Source organism: Saccopteryx leptura, chromosome 1 (assembly GCF_036850995.1).
Source record: "Saccopteryx leptura isolate mSacLep1 chromosome 1, mSacLep1_pri_phased_curated, whole genome shotgun sequence".
NCBI lineage: Eukaryota > Metazoa > Chordata > Mammalia > Chiroptera > Emballonuridae > Saccopteryx > Saccopteryx leptura.
This window is the reverse complement of record NC_089503.1, coordinates 243458927-243477875: the sequence shown is the minus strand read 5'-3', so window position 1 is coordinate 243477875 and position 18949 is coordinate 243458927. Positions and strand designations below refer to the sequence as shown.

At 52.7% G+C, this 18949-nt stretch overlaps 1 protein-coding gene and 2 pseudogenes across 2 annotated transcripts; 1 reads left to right on the top strand and 2 right to left on the bottom strand.

Moving 5' to 3' along the window:
- Positions 1-42: 42 nt before the first annotated feature.
- On the bottom strand, positions 43-4151 carry MADCAM1 (mucosal vascular addressin cell adhesion molecule 1). Of its 2 annotated transcripts, none has more exons than XM_066360968.1 (5): positions 4027-4151; positions 3430-3702; positions 2653-2976; positions 849-1223; positions 43-395 (listed from the first exon to the last, which is right to left on the bottom strand). In XM_066360968.1, exons 1-5 carry the CDS (start codon positions 4085-4087, stop codon positions 280-282), a joined length of 1149 nt encoding a protein of 382 aa, XP_066217065.1. In that variant the 5' UTR covers positions 4088-4151; the 3' UTR covers positions 43-279. The 2 variants fall into 2 exon arrangements, with proteins under 2 accessions (XP_066217065.1, XP_066217066.1); XM_066360969.1 differs by having other exon boundaries at positions 974-1223.
- Positions 4152-10994: 6843 nt separating this feature from the next.
- Positions 10995-12209, bottom strand: LOC136389184 (small ribosomal subunit protein uS5-like; annotated as a pseudogene).
- A 4220-nt stretch (positions 12210-16429) lies between these two features.
- Positions 16430-17965, top strand: LOC136389183 (small ribosomal subunit protein eS8-like; annotated as a pseudogene).
- The last annotated feature ends 984 nt before the right edge of the window (positions 17966-18949 follow it).

The window sequence follows — 18949 nt, the reverse complement described above, 5'->3', positions numbered from 1 at the left end:
CCTACCACAACAGAAGCCACAACAAAAGCCACTGAGGTCAGACCAGATGCTCTTTATTCTCCAGCTGGGGTAGGGCTTGCCAGGAGTTCCATGGAGGGGAAACCCAGCCAGCTGGGGAGCCCTCAATGTGTTGGCCATCAGGACAAAGGCCATTGGTCAGCCCTCATGCTGTCCAGGTCCACACATGCACCCAGAGCGTAGGGTTGGTGAGCACTGGGTTTTATAAGAACCCTGCAAAATCCTCCAGTCACAACTGAGTTGAAGGGAAGGCAGGCCATTTCAGGGGTGCTGGTGAGCCTGGCAGCGTTTCCACAGGCGATAGGTGAGGAACACCAGGAGGAGCAGCCCCAGCACCAAGGTGCCCACCCACAGAGTTTCCGACATTGGTGGGGAACCTGGAGAGAGAAGCATTGGGAGCCTGTATACCTCTTTGCAAGTTGTGGAGAGAAACACAGCAGAGCCTGCCAAGGGCTTCCAAATTTACAAATTCCCTAAAATAACAGCTTAGAACAGCGATTTTAAAAGAAAATATCTTATTTTTTACATTTTTTTCTGAATGTGGCTACTAAAAAATTTAAAAAGACCTAAGTGGCTGTTTTCAGTTTTTATTCCACAGGCTGTTGTAGTCTCTAAAGGTCAGAGTTTAGAAACTGCTGTGAAATCTACTTAATTCCTGAAATTTGTATTCATTGTCATGCCAGGCAACTATAATCTTATAGTGTTGAGGAAGCCCACTGGAGAGTTGGGGAAACTGAGGCTGGGCAGGGCACCTCCTTGTCTAAGGTCTTTATGCAAGGCTTCCTCCCTCCTAGGCTCCCCCAATGCCCTCCTCAGTCCCCCAAACTCACAGAATTCTGGGAGTAGGTACAGACTGGCTGTCTGGCCCCCTGGATCTAGGCGACACTGGAACCAGCCCTCGGGGCTGCATCCGGCCCACAGCACAGTCAGGGAAGCCTGGGCCCCAGCCTCCCACCTCTCGTAAGCCGCCAGGTCGCTGGGTGCCTGGGTCCAATGCACAGTTATGTCAGGGCCACAGGCTGCTTCACACAGCAGCTCCAGACCCCCTGGTGCTGGCAACCTGTGGATCTCAGGGTGGCAGGGCCTGGTGGAGCTGTTTTCTGGCTTGGGGCCAGGACTCCCAGGGCTGTGGGTGGAGTCCTGCTCCAGGGTGGTATCCCGGGAGGTTGTGATGGGGGGCTCCTGGGAGGTCAGGCTGTGCCGAACTGGAAAAGAGGGCAGCTGTTTTTCTTTCTGTTGCCCCAGTCCCCTTCCTTGCCTCAGTCTCTCCATCTGTACTGGGGGTTGGACCAGAACTTCTCCAAGTCCCACCTTGGGCCAGTTGGGCAAATTGCAATGTATCCCAGTGGGTAGGAGTGGGGTTGGTCTCTTGGGACCCCCTGACATTGAGGGAACTTCTGAACTCCTTGTCTCACTTTCCTCAACTACAAAGGAGGTGAGAACCCCCCACCTAGGCCCATACATGCACCCAGAGCATAGGGTTGGTGAGCACTGAATTTTATTATTATGAGACTGAGAGGTAGAGCGAGGGAAGGGCACATCTGACACAAATTGAGCACCTACTGTATGCCAGCGCCCATGTTAAATGTTACCATTTGTTCATCATTTGGCAAGTATTTATTGTGTACCTGCTATGTGCTGGGCACCATGATAACAGTTATTCATTCATTCAGAGGATATCTATTCAATACATACTATGCTCTAGGCACTGTTTTAGCCATTGGGAACACAATCATGAACAAGACACACATTCTTACCTTGGTGAAGCCAAGAGCAGGTAGATAGATAATGGAGAAAAAATAAAGAAGGCATCTAGGATGTCAGATGTTGATAAAAGGTGTCAAGAAACATTCAACAGGAGAGAATGGGGGTGTGTGTGTGTGTAAACATGTACATGTGTGAGGGGTAAGGGGAGGTCAGGAAGCCTCACTGGAAGGTGACCTGAGGGAGGTGAGTGAGGGAGTCATGGAAAGATCTATAGGAAGAGCATTCCCAGTGGAGGACACAGCACAGCAAAGGCCCTGAGGTGGGACTGTGCCTGTTGGAGGAACATTAGGAGGCCTTTTTAGCTGGAGCAGAGTGAGTAAGGGGGTGAGAGGGAGGAAGTGAGGGCAGGGAGGTGATGCGCCAGGTCGGGGCAGGGCGTTGGAGACCCCGGGGGAAGACTTTGGCTTTTATTTGAAAAGAGGTGGGAGCCCTGAAGGGCTATGAGCAGAAGAGGAATGGGACCTAACTCAGGTCATCACAGGCATCCTCTGGTGGCTGCTGTGAAGAGGACAGATTTGAGGGGTGAGGGTGGGGGTCAGAAACCAAGTTGGGAGGACAGGTATGGGACCAAATGGGGCCTGGCACAGGGTAGGTGCTCAGTAAATCCATTTAATGGATGAATAGACAAAACAATTGAGAAGAATCACTCTGGCTGCCCTAAGGGGCAAACTAAAGATGGAATGCAATTTTTCCACCTGCTGCAAGTACTCTGTCTAGATGGGGAGCCAGCCGGTGAGGGGCAGAACCAGGATTCCAGAAAAGCCACTGATCACTGCTCATCAAGGCTCATAGGAGCTGGGTGGCATGACTTCCCCCAATTCCTGGGAGACACTAAGGCACAAGGCAGTCAGGACCCTGAAGACTCACCTGGAATGGGCAGGCGGTGGCTCTGCACCAAGCCAGGCAGCCTCATGGTCGCCTGGCAGTGGAGGGTGTGTGGGGCAGGTGTCCCCAGGGTGGGCAGCAGCCAGCGCTTTGTCACTTGGAACAGCAGGTCCTCGCCCTCCTGGGGCTCCTCCTCCTCATCTCGGCCCAGGCTCTGCACTCCCTCCAGTTCCTGGTCCCCCAGGAGCAGGGACAAGGAGAGGGCATCAGGGTCGGCAGGTGTAACGTTGTGGGCCGTGCAGGCCAACTCCTGGTCCTGCTTGGCCTCCAGGGCCATTGGGGAGACAGTCAGCTGGTTCGGGAAGGCTGTGTAGGGAGGGTTGGAGGGGGGTGGGCTGAGCCCAGAGGATCAAAACGGCCCTGAAGAAGAGGGTATGGGAATGAGGCCAAGCGGGAAGTGGGGACTGCTGGTGCACAGGGACAGGGAAGACTCATTATTCACACCCTGCGTGGCTAGAATATAAGATGCTAGAGAAGGGTGCAGAGCAGAAAGGGTGGTCAGGAATGGGGGGGGGGGAGGCTTGGGAGTGAGTTGGGAGCAGGGCAGAGAAGGCTGGGAGGCCTGAAGGGAGGGATGTCGGAAGGGCGAATGGATTGCAGAGCGACTAAGGAGCTGTGAAGCAGGCTTTGAGCTGGAACGGGGTGGGCAATCCGGGAAGGCTCCTGGGAAGAGGTGGCAAAAGGACAGAGATAAAGCAAAATTGCTAGGTGGGCCCGATTTGTGCGAAGGCGGCGAGGAAAGGACGGGCGGGGGCTCACCGAACACCAGGAGTTCCACGCTCTTTTGGAAGGTGAGGTTCCCGCAGGAGCCCACACATATGCGGGTCCCCGCAGCCGACAGCGAGGCGTTGCGGACGGAGAGGACGCTGCTGCCGGCGCCGGAGTGCACTGCACCCAGAGTGGTGTCCAGGCCCCGCCACTGTACCGAGGAGGCGCTGTGGCCCGCGCAGGCCAGGCGGCAGGTAAGCTGCCTCGACTCGCCCACGGCCACCGCCACCACCGGCTCGTGGGGCTCCACCTCCAGGGGCCCACCTGTGGGCAGACGGCGCTCTGAGCCCCGTTCCCCAACCCACCCCGCGCACCCAGCCTCAGACTCTTGTCCTGAGCTCTCTCTCTGCCCGAGCCCCTAAACCTCTTAGCCCTGTCTCCCCCAAGACGGGCGTGTGAAGGATGCCCCATCACCCTCCCTGAATCTCCCCCACCGCCCCTGGCCCAACCCCCTCCTCTCTCAGAATACCCTCTTGTTACCTAAGCCCCTCCCACCCCACCCCACCCCCGCCTCGGAACCCCCTTCACATCTGCTCCCTCCTCTTTCCTAAAGCCCCTTCCCCTTTCGGAGTTTCTTCCCCTGCTCACCGAGGCCTTGCTGGAAGAGCCCCATGAAAAGGGAAAGCAGAAAGGCCAGGCCCTGTTCCATGCTGGGTCCTCTGCTCTGTCCACGGCCCCCGGCCCTCGAGGGAAGTGGCTTAAATAGTGGTGCCTCTGGCTCCTTCTCGCCGCCCTACAACCCTGCTTCTCCGCCCCCTCTTCCAGCTGTTCCAAGGGGGTTTCCCGAAGGGGTTTCCCGTCCTGACCCGCGACCCTGGAGGCGACAGAGAGGCAGGGGCTGGGGGCCAGAAATGGGGATGCTGGGCCGAGGCCACAACAGATGGGTCGGAAAGGTCTGGGTCAATTCCAGGTCTCATTTTCAGAGACGGGAAGATCCATCGGAAGATGGAGCGGGGGTGTGCGGGGGTGGGGGTGCGGTGACCGTCGAGGTCAAGTGAATGGAAAACCAAACCCGCTCACACCCGGTCGGCAGAATCTGACCTTCACTGCCCCGAGCAACTGCGCCCGCGCCCGGGGGGTGGGGGGTGGAGGGTGGAAAGCAACTGCCTTCCAGCTCCTGTGTGTGGTGGTGGTGGTGTGGGGGGGGGATCGCCTGCTGGGCGAGGGTCTCTAATGATGGAACCTCCTGGGGGAGAGGGTTCTTCCGGGGTGGTGGGGTCTTCTGGGGTGATGGAGCTGAGGCCCGCCCGTGCCTGGGACACATCATGACCTCCCTCTGAGCATCCCCCGTTGTATAACTACAGCGCACTAAGCTTTGCGCCACTGGAGCTCCCTCTCCCCACTGTCAAAGGGGCAGGCTGGTGGAACCTGGGAGCCCCTGGCATGGGGGTGCCTCTATACTCTGTTCCACAGAGAGACTTGGGTCTGGGTTCCACAGGAGAGGCCTGGGAAGGGACCATGGCCAGCCGCCCTACCACAGTAGTCATCAGCCAGTCCTGAGAACCTCATTTTCTCAATGCCCGAATCCTCTACCCCAGAGGTCCCCAAACTACGGCCCGCGGGCCACATGCGGCCCCCTGAAGCCATTTATCCGGCCCCCACCGCACTTCCGGAAGGGGCACTTCTTTCATTGGTGGTCAGTGAGAGGAGCACATTGACCATCTCATTAGCCAAAAGCAGGCCCGTAGTTCCCATTGAAATACTGGTCAGTTTGTTGATTTAAATTTACTTGTTCTTTATTTTAAATATTGTATTTGTTCCCATTTTGATTTTTTACTTTAAAATAAGATATGTGCAGTGTGCATAGGGATTTGTTCATAGTTTTTTTTATAGTCCGGCCCTCCAATGGTCTAAGGAACAGTGAACTGGCCCCCTGTGTAAAAAGTTTGGGGACCCCTGCTCTATCCTTTGCTTGGTGACCCTCAGTCTGGTCCCTATTTCCCTGTCCACCCTTCCCAGCTGATCATCACTTGGCACCCAGAGTTGTTTCAGATACACCCTTCTGAGCACCCTAAGGCTGTCTGTGGCATAAAAGAAAAACCCAACTCCTTGCTGGCCAGAGCCCTGTGGGATTAGGCAGTCTCAGGCCTAAGCACGGCTGTGCCCTCACTCTCCCTGTTCAGTCTCTGCCCAGACACTGCCTCCTCAGAGTCCTCCCCAACCATCTTCCCACAGCCCTCTCCTCTATTTCACTTAATCCAGATGTATTTTCTTTTTTTGTTCTTTTTATTTTTTTTGAAGTTTTTTTAAAGACTTTATTTATTCAATTTTCAGAGAGGAGAGAGAGAGAGAGAAAGAGAGAGAGAGAGAAGGGGGAGGAGCAGGAAGCATCAACTCCCATATGTGCCTTGACCAGGCAAGCCCAGGGTTTCAAACCGGCGACCTCAGTGTTCCAGGTCAACGCTTTATCCACTGCGCCACCACAGGTCAGGCATTTTTTTGTTCTTTTTAAAGATTTTTTTTTTCTTTTTTTTCCTGAAGCTGGAAACGGGGAGAGACAGTCAGACAGACTCCCGCATGCGCCCGACCGGGATCCACCCGGCATGCCCACCAGGGGCGAAGCTCTGCCCACCAGGGTGTGATGCTCTGCCCCTCCAGGGTGTCGCTCTGCCACGACCAGAGCCACTCTAGCACCTGGGGCAGAGGCCAAGGAGCCATCCCCAGTGCCCAGGCCATCTTTGCTCCAATGGAGCCTTGGCTGCGGGAGGGGAAGAGAGAGACAGAGAGGAAGGAGGGGGCGGGGGTGGAGAAGCAAATGGGCGCTTCTCCTATGTGCCCTGGCCGGGAATCGAACCCTGGTCCCCCGCACGCCAGGCTGACGCTCTACCGCTGAGCCAACCGGCCAGGGCCTAAAGATTTTTTAAAAAAAATTTATTCATTATAGAGAGGGGAGAGAGAGAGAGAGAAGGGAGAGGAGCAGGAAGCATCAACTCCCATATGTGCCTTGACCAGGCAAGCCCAGGGTTTTGAACCGGCAACCTCAGCACTTCCAGGTTGACACTTTATCCACTGCGCCACCACAGGTCAGGCTTTTCTGTTCTTTTTAAATAAACTTTAAGCCTGACCAGGCGGTGGCGCAGTGGATAGAGCATCGAACTGGGATGCAGAGGACCCGGGTTCGAGACCCCGAGGTCGCCAGCTTGAGTGCGGGCTCATCTGGTTTGAGGTAAAGCCCACCAGCTTGAACTCAAGGTCGCTGGCTCCAGCAAGGGTTTACTTGGTCTGCTGAAGGCCCGCGGTCAAGGCACATATGAGAAAGCAATCAATGAACAACTAAGGTGTTGCAACGCGCAATGAAAAACTAATGATTGATGCTTCTCATCTCTCTCCATTCCTGTCTGTCTGTCCTTGTCTATCCCTCTCTCTGACTCACTCTGTCTCTGTAAAAAATAAATAAATAAATAAAAATTAAATAAACTTTAAAAAGGTTGATTTTAGCCTGACCAGGAGGTGACGCAGTGAATAGAACGTTGGACTGAGATGCGGAGGACCCAGGTTTGTGACCCTGAGCTCGCCAGCTTGAGTGCAGGCTCATCTGGTTTGAGCAACGCTCACCAGCTTGGACCCAAGGTTGCTGGCTCCAGCAAGGGGTTACTCAGTCTGCTGAAGGCCCGTGGTCAAGGCACATATGAGAAAGCAATCAATGAACAACTAAGGTGTCACAACGAGAAACTGATGATTGATGCTTCTCATCTCTCTCCTTTTCTGTCTGTCCCTATCTTTGACTCCCTCTCTGTCTCTGTGTAAAAAAAAAAAAAAAAAAAGTTGATTTTTGTCTAGAGGGAAGGAGAAGGAAACATTGATTTGATGTTCCACTTATTTATGTATGCATTCATTGGTTGATTCTTGTATGCGCCCTGGATCCCACAACCTTGGTGTATCAGGAAGATGCTCTAACCAACTGAGCTAACTAGCCAGGGCTCCAGTGGCATTTTCCTCACAGCACTTAATGAGGTTGTGTAGCTGAAGTCACAACTCCCTTGTTCTGGGGGAGATGTTGTCTGCTGTGGCCTCACCTGCCCCAGACCCTGTAATAGGCACACAGGAAGAAAAGTACAGAGGTTTGCCTCCAGCCAACTTCAGGGTGTGGCCTGTGCCTATTTCTCTTGGGCAGCCAGGAGATGGGATTTCTAAGCACCACTGCTCTGCCTGTCTGCATCTCCTCAGCCTTAGTCAGAGGCAGAAACTGAGGCCCAAGAGGAAGGGCTGGGAGCTGAAGGGGTGAACTGAGGCTCAGAGGGACTGGGAGCATAAGAAGAGAACTGAGGCTTCTCAGGGAACCTCGAGAGGTGATGTTCTACGTGTGTGAACTCATAGTCAATCTTCCTTGGTCCCCCCGCCCCGGCGCCCTAGTGCCGGGGAATGCCACACAGGAAAGTGGACTCCAAGTTTCTGTCCTCCCCAGCCCGGAGGTGTGGGCCCTTCTCGGGAAGCTGGGCCCTTAACCCTGGCTGGGGGCAGCTGGCCTGCTGAGTGGCCCTCTTCCCAGCCCCTGACCCCACTTCCTGCTGCCCTGGCAGCTGAGGCCCCTTGCAGGGTGTGACCCAGCTCTCTGAGCCTTGCCTCCTGCACTGCTGCCCATCACAAGTTCCCAGATCTGATCTCTATCTATGTGAGTGATGGGTGAATCTTCACATTGAGACTCATATTGCTGTTAGAGAGAGCACAAAGGAGAACCCCATAATCTGGGTTGTGGGGGGGGCAGTCAATGCCATCATCCTGAGGACACGTGGGCTGAATAGATGAAGAAGGTTCTGGGCAAAGGTGGAGCTTGGGGAGGGGGGAGAAGAGGGCAGTGGAGAAGTAAGGAGTGGGAGGGGGGAGGAGGGCAGAAGAGAGGGATGGGTCAGGAGCATAGAGAGTCTGGCTGGACCCCAGGGTGGGGTGAGAGGGGGACCCTGTGAACCTGAGGGGAACAATAAATAGCAGGGGTAGGGAGATGGGGGAAGGCGGGGCTGAACTGATTTAACACCTGCACCTGAGACATGTGGTCTTGTTCCTGGAAGACTGAGTCTATGGGAGCTGACATGTTTGGGGCTGAGGTCCTTGCTCTATTGCTCACCCCCCACCCCTGGCCTGGGCTTCCTGCAGAGCCTGCCCTCAGATCCCCCTTCCCGGCACTGGGCATTGTCCACACCCGAGAGGAAGTGCTCAGCAGCCTCAGCAGGAAGCCTTCTTCCCACAGAGGGTCCCAGCCCCTCCTTCCAACCCCCATATCCTGGCCTCCGGTCCAACACTGGTGCTCTGCAGGGGACTCGGGCCAAGGAGGGTGTTGAGGAGAGGGAGCCCTGGAGATGCCTGTTGCTTCCAGGACACCGTTCCCATGGGTCTGGGCAAGCTCCCCTCACTGGCACCACTGGTTAGTTGGGGGCCTTGAGACTCTTTATTTGGGGTGGGCTGCAGCTGTGAGAACACAGCTGCGTCATTTGGAACCCCTGTTGGGTCCCCCACCCAGCTCTGGTGCTGGAGGGCCCCAGACCTGAAATGTCAGCCGAAGTCCTGCCCCTTGAAGTCACTCCCTGTTTTGGTGGTCTCAGGGTCAGTGGAAACCTGGGTGAGTCTGTTTAATAAATAACCACACAGCCCTGGCTGGTGGCACAATAGAGTGTCATCTGGAGTGCTGAGGTCACTGGTTTGATTCTGGGGTTGCTAGCTCTGTCCAGAGGGAGCTGGCCTGATCCTGAGGGTGCTGGCTGGGCTCCGGGGGCATTATTTCGAACACTGGTCAAGACACGTATAAGTAATTAATGGGTGCAGAACTAAAAGGAATGAATTGACGCTCTCTTTCTCTCTCTTCCACACTCTTTCCCTTCCTCTCTCAAAATCAATGGGAAAAATTTATAACCACACAGAAGGCTCTAGAGTGGAAAGGGCTATTCCAGTCCATCAGGCCTTTGAGTCGGCCCCTGAGCTAAACTGAGGGGGCCCAACACCAGGGCACCAAGCTGGTGGGTCAGGAGCCTGAATAAATAGCATGGAATGCCTGTGAAAATGATGTTGCTTGATCAATCTGTTTTTGAAGCCAAATCCAAGTTTGGCAAAACAGGTGGTGGAAGGTGGCTGTCTCATGTTTGTCAGAGCCAGGGAGGTGCATGCTGCCCAGCCCGCAGGACATCTGGGGGCCTGAGATTTAAGTCATCAGGAGTGTCAAGAGAAATGGAGGCTTTCAGTGGTGAAGGCTCGGTTCAGACTGGCTGGAATGGCCTGGAAACTGGGCCTGGCCTCCCCAGGTACTCTGGATCATCCCTCACCCAGGGAAGAGGGCTCAGGTGAGCAATCCCAAGGAGAGATAGATGGGTGAAGGTGAGGGGCTTCATGGGTGCCTAGGTCCCTCACCTGCCCCACATGGCTGGGAGGCACATTTTGGTGAGACTGGATTTGGGGGTGCTGGCTCTAAGACACTGAGGCAGGGCAACCTGAATAGGAGGTAGTGGGACTGGGGCCCTAAGAAACTTTATCCCTGACCTCAGGCCTGTGGCTACCTCAGGCAATGCTGTCTTTCAGCAGCAGCTCTTTGCTGATGGGGTCCTGGCTGGGGAGCTGGGGGGTTGCTCAGGGACCCACCACTGAGCTTCTTGTGGTTGTCAGGCCTCAGGGCCAGGTGACTGTGCTGGGAGGTGAATGGAGCTTGGGGCTTTGGGAGCAGTTACAAAAGAGGAAGGGAGACCTGAAGGTGGTCAACTTTGGAAAGAGCAGATGGTGGTGATGAATTCAAATTGGATTTGGCATGGGTACCAGAACTAGCTTTGGACCCACTGTGTGCAATTTCTTGCCCCAGACCAGTGGTTGCAGCCTGATTAATTCCAGCAGAGACAAGCCAGGGAGGTCACACAACAAACTTGGTCCAGGGCAGAGTCACCAGCTACTTTCAGCTACTGGCTACCTGAACGGTAATTTTTAATTTAAATTTCAACTTAAAACAGATACTTAAGTAAGTTATTGGAAAACTTCAGGCAGGGAAATAGCCCCCAATGGAAACTGAAAGTGCCCTTTACGGGGACAGAGGTAAAGCTGGCTTATATAAACAAGAGTTCCGGGCCCACCCTTGGTTGGTCAGTTTCATGTAAATGAGGACTCTAAATCTCTAGTTTGGCCCAAAAAGCACTGAGTAGTTGGAATACTCCAATTGGTCCATAAAGATGCAAATGAGGATATAGCTGTACAGCTCTGATTTGATGGGGAATGGCTCAGTCCTATAGGTCAAGTTTCAATCCTGGGAGTTCTAATAGCTGACTCAGTGGGCAGGAGCACGGTGCAGAGTGGCGGGTGGGGGGTGGGCGGCAGCAGAGGTGGTGGTGGGGGGGTTGGAAGTGAAAGTGTGTGGCTTTTCTCTGATATGCAGCTTGTGTGAGAGGCCCCTGTAAACAATGGCTACTAGATTCTGGTTATGAAATTGGGCCCAATAAATTACAAGGGAGTCCTTCTTGGCAGGTATAGTTTTCTCAGGGTCAGCATGGGTATATAAAGTACATTTTATTTCATATTTTATAAAACTCACAGTATATATGTATTTATTTTTTAACAGGCTTAATTCATTTTATTGTTCTTGTATAAAATTATGTGGTAGACACAGCTGGAGCTTTAGTCTTCTGCACAGACACTCTGGTGTGGGTCTTTATAAGAAATCAGTGAATTTCTGATAGGAAGACTTGGTGAACCTGACCAGGCGGTGGGGCAGTGGATAGAGCATTGGGCTGGGATGTGGAGGACCCAGGTTTGAGACCCCGAGGTCGCCAGCTTGAGTGCAGGCTCATCTGGTTTGAGCAAGGCTCACTAGCTTGAGCCCAAGGTCGCTGGCTTGAGCAAGGCGTTACGTGGTCTGCTGTAGCCTCACTGTCAAGGCACATATGAGAAAGCAATCAATGAACAATGAAGGTGTCGCAAAGAAAAACTAATGATTGATGCTTCTTATCTCTCTCCGTTCCTGTCTGTCTGTCCCTATCTGTCCTCTCTCTGACTCTCCCTGACTCTGCCACAAAAAAAAAAAAAAAAAAAAAAAAAAGACTTGGTGAACACAGCTTCTTTCCAAAGGTGAGGGGTGAGACAGCTGTAGGTCTCAGCAATAACATTAAAGGGGGCCTTGGCAAAGTTGCCCAGGGTGGCAGTGCAGCCCTAGCTGAGTTGTTGCAGTTGTTGATAGTGGACATCAGCAGCAGCTTCTTGGGCGCAGGGTCTGAGACAATGCCAGTGCCCTTGGGGATTGGGATGAGGCGCACCAGCACAGAGCCACAGTGGCCCATCACCTTGCAAAGGGCAAGTGTGGAGCTTGCCGATCTCGTCCCCCAATAGCCTGTCCACACAGGTACAATAGAGTTTGAGCAGGATGATGGCTCCAAGGATGGCAGTGGCTACTTTCTCTGAACACTTAACACTCCAACCAACATGTCCATTTTAGTCACCAATGGCAACAAATACCTTAAACTGGGTCCTCTGGCCAGGGCGTGTCTGCTTTTGCATTGGCATAATCTTTAAAACCTTGTCCTTGAGGGACACCCCCAGGAAAAAGTCAATGATCTTAGATTTCTTGACGGGCAGGGAGAAGAGATAGCTCTCTAGGGACTTGATCATATCCTTGACTAGGTGGCCCAGCTTGGTGATGGGGATCCATGGCGTTGCCTCCCTGAGCTCTGTGGCCTTGGCCCTGACCTCTATCTGGTCACAACCTTGGCCCCGATGCCACTGCCAAATCCTCCATAGAAGCCACTGTGACCGCCCATTCCAGGGCTCCCTGGGCCTCTGTACCCTCCTGCAGCACCATTGTCACCTGCCATTTGGTGTTTCCTTGGAAAAGTCACTTTATTTTAATTATGCCACCTATTTCTTTTTGTGTTCTTCACCATGGCTTCCGGAGAATTTAAATGACCTGTGCAGCTCAAATTCCATTTCTGGCTGGCAGGGGACTCTGTGATCTGGAGCACAGAATGTAAATATTCTTTGGTCAAGCCCTGGCTGGTTGGCTCAGTGGTACAGCATTGGCCCAGCGTGTGGAAGTTCCAGGTTTGATTCCTGCCCAGGGCACACAGGAGAAGCGCCCATCTGCTTCTCCACCTTTCCCTCTCCCCTTTCCCTCTATGTCTCTCTTCCCCTCCCGCAGCCAAGGCTCCATTGGAGCAAAGTTGACCTGGGCGCTGAGGACGGCTTTGTGGCCTCTGCCTGAGGCGCTACAATGGCTTCAGCTGCAGGAGAGCGATGCCCCAGATGGGCCGAGCACCGCCACCTGGTGGGCATGTGGGTAGATTCCGGTTGGGCACATGCGGGAGTCTGATTGACGCCCCGCTTCTAACTTTGGAAAAATAAAAAAAAATAAAAAAATAAAAATTCTTTGGTCATGTGGTAAGCTACCCTCTCCATCTCATCTCAGACTGAGACCTGAGAACTACTGCTTTTTTAAAGGGTTAGTACAGTGGTTCTCCCCGGGAGTAATTCAGCCTCCTTCCCCCTGGTGGACACTGGACAATGTCAGGGGACATCAGTGGTTGTCATGATTGGGGGTGTTCCTGGCATCAAGTGGGCGGGAGCCAAAGTGCTGCTCATCCCACGGTGCCCTGAGAACACTGAGGTCCAAATCCCAGCAATGTCAGAGGTTGGGAAACCCCCGGTGGGAGAGGCTGCAGGTGGAGGACTTGGGACAATTAGGTATGCCTGGCAGGGGGGCGGTTAAGGTCAGCGCCCAGACCATAGCCCCACAGGGAAGTTAACTGGCCAAGGAGCTTCTCTCAGCTGCAGTGTCTGCACCTATATATAACAAGAGGGGGCTCAGGGGGTTTGTGCAGGATGGGGGCCTTGCAGCCGGGTCTGGGTGATAAGGTGGGGCAAATATCAGAGAAGAGTCCAGGTGGAGTTGTGGGTGGATCTGCAGGGAGGGTGCAGGTTTGTACCTGGCTGTCTGGAGCAGGGGTCTGGGTAGGACAGGTTGGTCTGGGGGGCCTGAGTATGGAATGGGGTCAGGATTCAGCTTCCAAGGCCAACGCTGCGAGTCCCAGCTGGCCCAGATGGGCTGTGGATGCCCAGTACCGTCAAGGGCAGGGGCGGAGTCCCGGCGGTCGGGTACTCACGGCGCCGCCACCACTGGGGACGATCTTGGCCAGCAGGACCTGAGGTTCATCTGCTTCTTTTAGCTGGCCATGGTGCCCCGGCCGCTGCCCTCGTCTTAGCTCACATCCTGCAGACTGGAGTCGCGTGGGAAACTCCGGGTCTGGTCAGCAACTACGGACCGGCTTCGGTCACTGCTTCCGCCGCCCTAGTAGCGCGCACGGTCTCGGTCCACAAGTCCCGGTAGCCCCTGCGCCCTCCTCGCCCACATTCCCAGTATGCTGCGGGCGCTGGGTGGGGGTGGGGGGGTCTACGTCCTGGGGCTTCGTTTCCCACAAGGCCACGCATGCCGCAGCGCCCCGCACCCCGCCCTTCTTCCCAGCCACTGGTTTATCCAGACTTTGCATACCCGCGCGATCTGACTGGCGCACCTCCGGGAACCGGCTTCAGGAGTGGCGCGTACCTGGTGGCTCCCGTACATTCCGTAATACACATTCGTGTATTAGTGCGAATGACAAGGGCGCCGTGCTTCTTTTTCTTCAAAGAAAATTTTTTATTGGCTGGTTTACGAGAGAGAGAGAGAGAGAGAGAGAGAGAGAGAGAGAGAGAGAGAAGAGAGAGAGATATCTATACTACGTATTTAGGCATTCATTGGTTGATTCTTTTCTTTCCCCCATTGGTTGATTCTTGTATGTGCCCGGACCGGGAATCAAACCAGCAACCTTGGCGTATTGTGAGGATGCTCTAAACAACTTAACTACCAGGCAAAGACACGTAGTGCTTCTTTAAACCAGCTTCCCGTCCCCCAGGTTCCTGCTATTGTCTAGGACTGGCGACAGGGGCAGATCACAGGAAAAGGTAGATGGTCCTGCATCTCCAGTCCAACTCAGATGGCAGCAGGCGCTGAATAAATAGGTGCTGAATGGACGTACAAAGGATTATCTTTGGCACTGGAGTCCAAGGCCATAGAGTTTCTTCTCTATCACCCCCAGGGCTAGGATCACGATACCAGGAGTTTCTCCGGCATCTTGAGTTGTTATGGGGCTGGACTCATGATGATCAGAGTGTGTTGCTTAGATGGAGTCATGTAGCTAAAGTATCCAGGGTCTTATTGCCTGGCCAAAGGTCAAGGTGCTAGGCAGTACCACTGTTTTATCTAAGGGTGAGAGGATGTTTCTGAATACTGGCATAATGGTGCTAGAGATCAGGGCATGCTGAGAGGTTTTGTCACGAGGGAGTTACAATTTCTTTTAGGTTCGGACTCGCAAGGAATAAGACACATCAGATGAATAGTATAGCAGAGGGCTGAAACTCCTGAGACAGAATCAGCCCCGAGAAACTGCGCCACTGCATATTTATTGAGCTCCAAAAGCCACAGCTCAGCAGATAAAGCTAGAAAGCTACAAAACCCTTTTTCCCAGCCATACCATCCCCAACCCTGCCCATTTACTGTTTCCTTCATCATCACGGACACGAGAAGAGTCAGAGTTTCAGAGCTTATCAATCATAAAGGACATCTGGTTCCTGAAGGTATTCCTCCAAGAATCCTGTGTACTTGCATTCAAGTAACCTCAGGCCAGTCTCCTGTTACGGTTAACACACTCTGAGATCTCCCATCTCCAAGTAACCCCTGCTCTGAAGTTAACTACCATTTATATTTGTGTAGGGTCTTTCCCTTCATGAGAGTCCTGCTTTCAGAGTATGAGCAGTTGCTAAGGATGAGGCTTACTCACTAATTCAACAAATATTTATTAAGTGCCTACTGGATGCCAAGTATTGTTCTAGGTGCCAGGATGACAGCAGAGAGCAAGGTGGGCAGACCCCTGCCCTAGGAGCTTACATCCTAATGGGGATTGGGGTAACCAGAGACCACAAACACTAAACATAATAAACAGAGCTGTGTGCTTATAAATGTTGAATGGCTGGCTCTTCAGAGCAAAAAGCCCTGCTTTGAAGTGCATGCTGATTCTTGCAGTGTTGATACTCCCATTACAGCTGATTTCAGGCTACCAACAGGACATTGGCTAACTCACAAAAGTGCGCATTTTATAGCTCTGACAAACTCCAACCTACCACTGTGCAACTGGTAAACACATTATATTAGCTAGTGATGGATGGAAGGGGGATTGGTGAGGAGCTGGGGCAAGTTGTAAAATCAAGTTGGGTGGTCAGAGAAAGATTTGTTCAGACTAAGAGGTTTGAGCAAAGACTTCAAGGAAGTAAAGAGAATTAGCAAGCATCTGTTTGGGAAAGGATGTCCCAAGTAGAAGGCACAGTGAGTGCGAAGACCCTGAGGTCAGATCTGCCTGGTGTGATTTTAAAAAAACAAGGGGGAGGCCTGACCTGTGGTGGCACAGTGGATAAAGCGTTGACCTGGAAATGCTGAGGTCACCGGTTCGAAACCCTGGGCTTGCCTGGTCAAGGCACATATGGGAGTTGATGCTTCCAGCTCCTCCCCCCTGTCTCTCTCTCTCTCTCTCTCTCTCTCTCTCTCTCTCCTCTCTAAATGAATAAATAAAATAAAAATTAAAAAAAAATTTAAAAAAAACAACAACAAGGGGGAGGTGGCCTGGCTAGTTTGCTCAGTGGTAGAGCATCGGCCTGGAGTGTGGATGTCCAGGGTTTGATTCCCAGCCAGGGCACACAGGAGAAGTGCCCATCTGCTTCTCCACCCCCCCCCCCTCTTGCTTCTGTCTCTCTCTCCTGCAGCCATGGTTTGATCGGAGCAAGTTGGCCCTGGGCACTGAGGATGGCTCCATGGCTTCTGCCTCAGGTGCTAAGCAGAGCTTGGTTGCTGAGCAACAGGACAACACGCCAGATGGGCAGAGCATCGCCCCCTAGTGGGCTTTCCAGGTGGATCCTGATTGGGGCTCATGCAGGCATCTGTCTCTTTGCGGACCCTCCTCTCACTGAATTAAAAAAAAGCAAGGGGCTGCCTCTTTCCAGATGGCACTGAGCCATGGGAGTCTCTCAGGACAACTGGCACAAGCACTGCACGATCAGGGGCAAGAGAAAGCCCTATCACAAGAAGTGAAAATATGAGCTGAGGTGCCCTTCTGTTAACACTTAGGATTGGCCTGACCAGGCGGTGGCACAGTGGATAGAGCGTCGGACTGGGATGAGGAAGGACCCAGGTTCAAGACCCCGAGGTCACCAGCTTGAGCGCGGGCTCATCTGGTTTGAGCAAAGCTCACCAGCTTGAGCCCAAGGTCGCTGGCTCCAGCAAGGGGTTACTTGGTCTGCTGAAGGCCAATGGTCAAGGCACATATGAGAAAGCAATCAATGAACAACTAAGCTGTCGCAACACACAACGAAAAACTGATGATTGATGCTTCTCATCTCTCTTCGTTCCTGTCTGTCTGTCCCTGTCTATCCCTCTCTCTGACTCTGTCTCTGTAAAAAAAACAACAACAAAAAACACTTAGGATTGGCCCCCACCGCATACACACAGTCTGTATGCAGCAAGGCAACAAGAAGTACACTGACTTGAAGCTGGGTGTGGGCAACCTGCTGGGGCTGAGTGCTGTATGTGCAAAACAAGGATTGCTGACGTTGTCTGCAAACACATTCAACAATGAATCAGTCTGCACCGAGACCCTAGTAAAGAACTGCATTGTGCTTGACAGCACACTATATTGGCAGTGCTACAAGTCCCACTATACCCCTGGACCACAAGAAGGAGGCCAAGCTGACTTCTAAGAAGGAACAGATTTTAAACAAAAGTGATCAAAGATCCCTGGCCAAGTAGCTCAGTTGGTTAGAGCATCATCCTGATACGTCAATGTTGAGGGTTCAATCCCTGATCAGGGCACGGACAAGAATCAACCAGTAAGCCTGATCAGACAGTGGTGCAGTGGATAGAGCGTTGGACTGGGACGCAGAAGACCCAGGTTTGAAACCCCGAGGTTGCTGGCTTGAGCGCGGGCTCATCCAGCTTGAGCGTGGTATCATAGACATGACCCCATGGTTGCTGGCTTGAGCCCAAGGTCTCTGGCTTGAGCAAGGGGTCACTCGCTCTGCTGTAGCCCCCCTCCCCAGTCAAGGCACCCATGAGAAAGCAATCACTGAACAACTAAAGTGCCACGACAAGTTGATGCTTCTCATTCCTCTCCCTTCCTGTTTGTCTGTCCCTGTCTGTCACTCTCTCTACCTTTCTTGCTAAAAAAAAAAAAAGGAAAAATAAACCAATGAATGAATAAATAAGTGGAACAAAAAATCAATCATTCTCTCTCCTTTCCTTTCTCTCTAAAAATTCATCAATAAGTAAAAACCTTAAAAAGAAAACAATCAAAGAAAATTCAGGAGAAATATGATGAAAGGGGAAAAAACGTGAAAATCAGCAGTCTTCTAGAGGGAGCAGTCCGCAGTCCCAGCAGGGTAAGCTTCTTGCATGTCTCACTTCCAGACCAGGCCAGTGTGGCCACGCAGATGGCTGTGTGCTAGAGGGCAAGGGGCTGGAGTTCTGAGAAAAATCAAGGCCCGGAAAGGCAAATAAATTCTCCTCCCTCCTGTCTTAGCTTATGTAATAAAGGTATTTATTGTTCTGTAAAAAACAAACAAAATACAAACAGGCGAAGGGGCCAGAGGGGCTGTACCAGAAGGATGGATAAAGCCAGAGAGGAGAAAGGACCTTGTCGGGTAGGACTCTGTGGGCTCCAGAAAAGCCTGCTGCGATCCCTCTCCAGTCCCCCAGTCCTCAGAATGTGAGCTCTTTTTTCCTCTGAACCTCAGTGTCCTCATCTGTAAATGGGGACTTGGCAGGCATGCAGCAGGGTACCTAGTAGAAGAGAGTGTTGCTCTGGTCCCTACTTGATCCTATATAGAATGCCAGCTTTTTCCGGGATAGAGGAGGGAGAGAGGCTGGCAAGTTCTCTGTGTTCCAGTCCTCTGGGAAGAACAAGGCTTCCTTGTTAGAGTCCCCACGTAAAAAGGGGCAGGCGGCCACAGAGGCACGTGAGTGTGAGTCAGGGGACTAGCAACTGGACAAAGGACAATTTCGAGGCACTGGGGAGGTGGGAAGTCACATATCAAGCGTGAGCTGGCACTGGATGAAGTGACAGGCCCTATGAACACCTGGCCTGCCACCTTCTGTATACCAGGGATGGAAAACAACAGTTCATTCAATAAACCCAGCCTCCTGGGGGTGTATCCTCACTTTCAGACCCAAATGGTTTTTAGAAAAGGGTGGTGAAAACTCAGATCAGCAGTTGCAACAGTGTTGATGACAGCTCCCCTTCACCCCTTTCTTCAACAGGTATTTGTTGTGCACTTGCCATGGCAAGTGATGTTCTGGACCCATTGGAAACAAGGGGTACAACTCCTGGCTCTTCTTGTGCATCTTTGTGCATGTGTGTTACATGGAGGAGCATGGGAGACATGGAGAAGGAATAACTAAAGAAATCAACAGCCATTTTTACTTTTCCCCTCCTCTTACAACAAACCTCGCCCCTCCTCTGCCCCAAACCCTCCATGGCTCCCA